Source organism: Microtus ochrogaster, unplaced genomic scaffold, assembly GCF_000317375.1.
Source record: "Microtus ochrogaster isolate Prairie Vole_2 unplaced genomic scaffold, MicOch1.0 UNK78, whole genome shotgun sequence".
In the NCBI taxonomy this organism is placed as follows: Eukaryota; Metazoa; Chordata; class Mammalia; order Rodentia; family Cricetidae; genus Microtus; species Microtus ochrogaster.
In genome coordinates, this window is record NW_004949176.1 from 1,629,948 (window position 1) to 1,634,908 (window position 4,961).

A 4,961-nucleotide genomic window follows, 5' to 3' on the forward strand; every position below is an offset into this window, starting at 1 on the left:
GGGCGCTGCTCCCTGAAGCAGGGACCCTGGTCTGCTGAGTGTCTGGCTCTCCCAGCGAAGGCTTCCAGGCTGGCGAGCGGGTCCCTACCCCTCTGTGCGATCGCCATGGACCTGTCTTTAAGCCGAGCTGACTATATCCAGGTAAACCCGTTGGCGGGCGCCCTCCTGGTGGACATGGGACTGCTGTCCGCAGGCCTGGAGAAGCAGCGGTCCCTCTAGGCCCGGCTCCTAGGGGTGTCCCAGCAGCTCCCAGTGGCCTCGAATGTCCTGTCACTCCCCCCGGGGCTGACCATACCAGCCATATTCCAGGAAACCATCACAACCCTATTGAGCTTACTAGCTCTTCACTAGGTAGTACAAATGACGAGTCGGGGGCCCAGGACAGTTAATAATTTGCCCCGTAGTTAAAAATAATGTAGTTGCTGTTTTTGAATCAGTGTGGGGCTTCAGAGCGGGTATCCCTTTGGGGCATGACTCCTTCCATCCCTAGAACCTCTTAAGAGTTCGTCGTGGTACAAACATTTGCTTAGTTTCCCAGGAGGTTGGGCCAGATCCTTCACGTTAATACCTTAGGGATGCTGATCACCACCTGCAGTTACTAGCAGTTGGATCTGTCCAGTTAGTCGCCAGCTCCATGATCTCTTTAGCTTGGGTTGATAGGGCCTCCCAACCTCCCTGTTCAGCTTCCTCCAGTCATGGTTTGAAGCTCCTGAAAAGGTCGAACTCAACAGACTGTTTAAAACTTTAACACTTTGCCTAAAATTTCAGAATAAAGTCCTATCTGTAGTATATGCAGTTTTTCCATGACCCGTTGTATTTAAGTTCTGTCCTCCTCCTGGTGAGAGCTACCTCTGCAGAACAAGTCGTGCATGCTGCGTTCAACCCATTCGTTCCTTTTGTAAAATAGCCATTGTCGGCTACAGTGGATGCTTTTAACATCGGCATGAACGTCATTTCGGCCAAAGTCCCCTCTTTCCAGTCACTAATAATTGGGAACGGCTTCTTAAAATATTTTGTGAAGCTCTCTACTAGTAATATTATATAATTATTTTACTTACTATTGCTGCGGCCAGCGCAGCCTGGATAGCCAAGACTGGCGGGGGGTGCCGGGATTGAGATACGGAGGCTTCTTTTCAGGTAGAAGAACAGCAACCTTTATTTTGTCCAGCAACCTTTTACACCTCTACTGCTTCTGTGGAAACCCACCGGCCAGAAAGAACACAAACATCCTTGTCAATTACAGACCACAAGGAAGTTCTGCTCTCAGTCAGGGGGAGTGAGGACAGCTGGATCACAACAAATATGATATATTTTGGGTCGTTTCCTGTGTTCCTTCTCTCATGTATTTCGTTAGGAAATGTTATCTGATAAGAATATATATTACAGTGGAAAAATTAAAATTCACTATTTTGTTCTTTTTTAATTTCTGGTGTAATAACTTCAAGTTACAGTGTGTCAGAAAACGTTTGCTAGTTGGCTGCTCTGTTTCCTTAGGTGGGAGTGACCTCTCAGAAGACTATGAAGTTGCTTCCTGCCTCAAGACAAAGAGTCACGCAAAAGGTACCATGTTAGACCCTGACTTCGCCACCTTGGCTCCACAGGAGAGGTTCATTCTGCCGTCCTTATTGGTAACTTAGCGAGTAAAACGTGCTGACCTTAGCATGGAAATTGAGCATCTTTAATTTGAGCAGAAATTGGATTATGAGCAAATGTTTGCAGATAGTCATGTTCTTGGCCATTGATATTACATGCAATTAGTGAACTGTGTAAGAAGACTTGATAAAAATCATACATCTTGAGCTTCAGTTATAGTTCTTGGTGGAGACTTGTTTAGTCTGTTTGAGATCCCGAGATCTGTCCCTAATGCTGGAAAAACAAAACAAAACACGTCATTTTTTGGTAATAATTCACTCTATGTACCATATCGTGTATATATAGAGAAAAAGAAGTTCAAAATAAAATGGAATATTGATCATTTCTTTCAATATTCCATTTTATTTTATTTTTATTTTATCTTACTTTTGAGACAGGTTTTCATGTAGCCGAGGCTGGCCTTGAAGTCTTGATCTTCCTGCCTCATCATCAAAAGTTGAGGGATTATACATGTACAATCATTCCTGGCTTAAATTTTCTCTTATTGTTTGAGTTATTGTATTTACTTGGTTTCTTATAGACATAAACCAATTTCTTGTAGATTAGTAGGATATTTTAATAGTTGCAAAGTAAATGTACTATCTTGGTGCACTAATTTTATCAGGATGAATTTAGAGCCCCTCCCCCCTTGTAAATGTACTTAAATACATCATTTGACCTTTGGCTACGTTTTTGAAGTGATTTGAATAAGGGCAATTTCTGCAAATAAGGTATTTAAATATGTGAGAGAAATCTGACATTTAAACAGAACTTCAAGAGAATTAACTGATTTCTAATTATTGTTTATTATATTTTATATAATAGCATATCTCAAAATATTTACTCATTTAAATTGTTGAGAATCTAGAAGAACTTATTTATGTAATATCAGTACCTATGATATTAAATTTAAATCTAAGAAATATTTTAAAAATTAAAAAGTCAAACTCAGGGCTGGAGAGATGGCTCAGTGGTTAAGAGCACTGCCTGCTCTTCCAAAGGTCCTGAGTTCAATTCCCAGCAATCACATGGTGGCTCACAACCATCTGTAATGAGGTCTGGTGCCGTCTTCTGGTGTGCGGGCATACACACAGAATATTGTATCCATAATGAATAAATAAATATTTAAAAAAAAAAGTCAAACTCAGTTGGGTGGTAGTGGCCCAGGCCTTTAATCCCAACACTCTCTCAGGAGGCAGAAGCAGGTGGATCTCTGTGAGTTCAAGGCCAGCCTGGTCTACAGAGCGAGTTCCAGGATAGCTAAGACTGTTACACAGAAAAACCCTGTCTCCAAAAAAGAAAAGAAAATCAAACTCATCATGTTTACATGAAAACCATATTTTCATTAAAATTGCATAAATTGCCAAAATAGAAGAATTTAGAGATAATCGTGATATTATGTTATATTTTTGCAAATGCTTGAGTGTGTGTCAAGGGCAAAGGTCGATGGTTTCGATTATCTTTTCAGTATCCTCTGTTGGGATGTTTTGCTTCAGTTGCAATACATAGAAAAAGCCTCATTAAATCAGTTTACGTGGATACATAGTTGAAAATAAATAAAGTTTAAGTAGCCTTTTGAGGTGACTATCTCTTTTGATGCTCTCTTTAAATCTGAGGAGGTTTCCTGGGTGTTGCCGCAGTGTGTCATCTGAAGGCACTCGCGAACTCTCCACCACGAGGTGTTCACCCAGAATCCCTCTCTTCCAGGTGGTTGTTGGAGATCAAGATGGGGTCGTGCTGTGCTTTGGCATGAAGAAAGGAGAGGCCGTGGTGAGTGGAGCTGTTTACGACAGCAGTTTCTCCGAAAGATAGACACACTCCTTGCTCAGTACTCCTAGGTTAATATTTTCTGAAAATATGGGAATGGAAAGTAAACTGTAAGATTGTATAACTCGGGGCTGGAGAGATGGCTCAGTGGTTAAGAGCACTGCCTGCTCTTCCAAAGGTCCTGAGTTCAATTCCCAGCAACCACATGGTGGCTCACAACCATCTGTAATGAGGTCTGGTGCCCTCTTCTGGCCTGCAGACATACATACAGACAGAATATTGTATACATAATAAATAAATAAATATTTTAAAAAATTTTACAGTAAGACAACTGTACATAACTTTTTCCTACTTCATTTTTGCAGCCAGTGTTCAAGACTTTACCAGGGCAGAAGATTTCGAGGCTGGAACTAGGAGGGGTTCTCAACACGCCCCAGGAGAAAATTTTCCTGGCTGCAGGCTCTGAGATTAGAGGCTTCACAAAGAGAGGAAAACAGTTTCTCACCTTTGAAACAAACCTCACTGAAACCATTAAAGCCATGTATGTTCTATTCTTTTTCAAGTTTACATATGTTGTACCTGTAACACATTGGGTTGGTGTAAAACATGTGATTAAATTAGTATATATCGATGGTTTCCTGGAAAATCAAACTGGCTACAGGCACTTCCTTAGTCAGAACCTAGACTCAATGCAAAGCTGATTGGCTGTTGTAATGTTTTCAGTGTTTTTAACTTTGCTGTGTGTGTGTGTGTGTGTGTGTGTGTGTGTGTGTGTGTGTGTGTAGGCACTCACACTCACTTTTTGTTTATGGGGCATTTCTCAAAATGTGGTTTATGTTTTTAATGGATACCTAGTAATTGTGTTCATTTATAAGTCACAGTGATAGTCGATACACGTTCATGATGTGTGGTGTCAGATCAGGGCACTTAGCGCGTGTGTCACTGACGTAACGTGTTGTTGGGAATGTTTGAAATCCTCTCTTCCAGTTATTTGAAGCGTAACATTGTTGAATACATTCAGTTCTCGTGGCCTGGTTGATTCAGCCACGATCGTGATCAAGGTATATGTAAGAAGTCAGAACCTAAAACCTCTGCAGAGACACGGGCCCCCGTTCCTCAGGTGTCCTCGGTCGTTCTTGTTGGGAGGTAGCGATAGTATGTTAACAGGCTGAGCAGAACTTGATGTGGTGCCTCCTGTCTGTAATCCCCGCACTTGAGAGACTGAGGCAGAAGGATCGTCGTGAATTTGAGGCCAGTCTGGGCTGTATAACGAGTTCAAGATCAGTTTGGGCTACAAAATGAGACCTGGTCTTAAAAACCAGAAGGCGAAACAGAACAAAAGCCTGGCTGTTAAAGTTGGTGACCACTAATGGTTGTAATTTCTAGTGAATTGGGTAAAACTAAGTGAAAAAATAAGTGACTTCCTGGCTCACAATTAAAATTTTAGGTTTTTTTCTATTTATTGAGAGGTGGGGAGTAGGGAGAAAGTGTATGAATGAGGTGTGTGTATGCATTGCTATGGTCTATATGAATGAGGTGTGTGTGTATGCATGTGCTATGGT

General features: G+C 41.5%; 1 protein-coding gene across 1 annotated transcript in view; it reads left to right on the plus strand.

The window, feature by feature from the left end:
- Bbs7 (Bardet-Biedl syndrome 7) overlaps positions 1-4,961 on the plus strand; it is a 36,526-nt gene continuing 31,565 nt past the window's right edge. The window contains exons 1-4 of the mRNA XM_005370395.2: positions 1-141; positions 1,495-1,560; positions 3,340-3,402; positions 3,765-3,940. Of these exons, the coding sequence (XP_005370452.1) occupies positions 106-141; positions 1,495-1,560; positions 3,340-3,402; positions 3,765-3,940 (341 nt within the window). The 5' untranslated portion in view covers positions 1-105. The remainder of the gene's footprint in view (positions 142-1,494; positions 1,561-3,339; positions 3,403-3,764; positions 3,941-4,961) is intronic.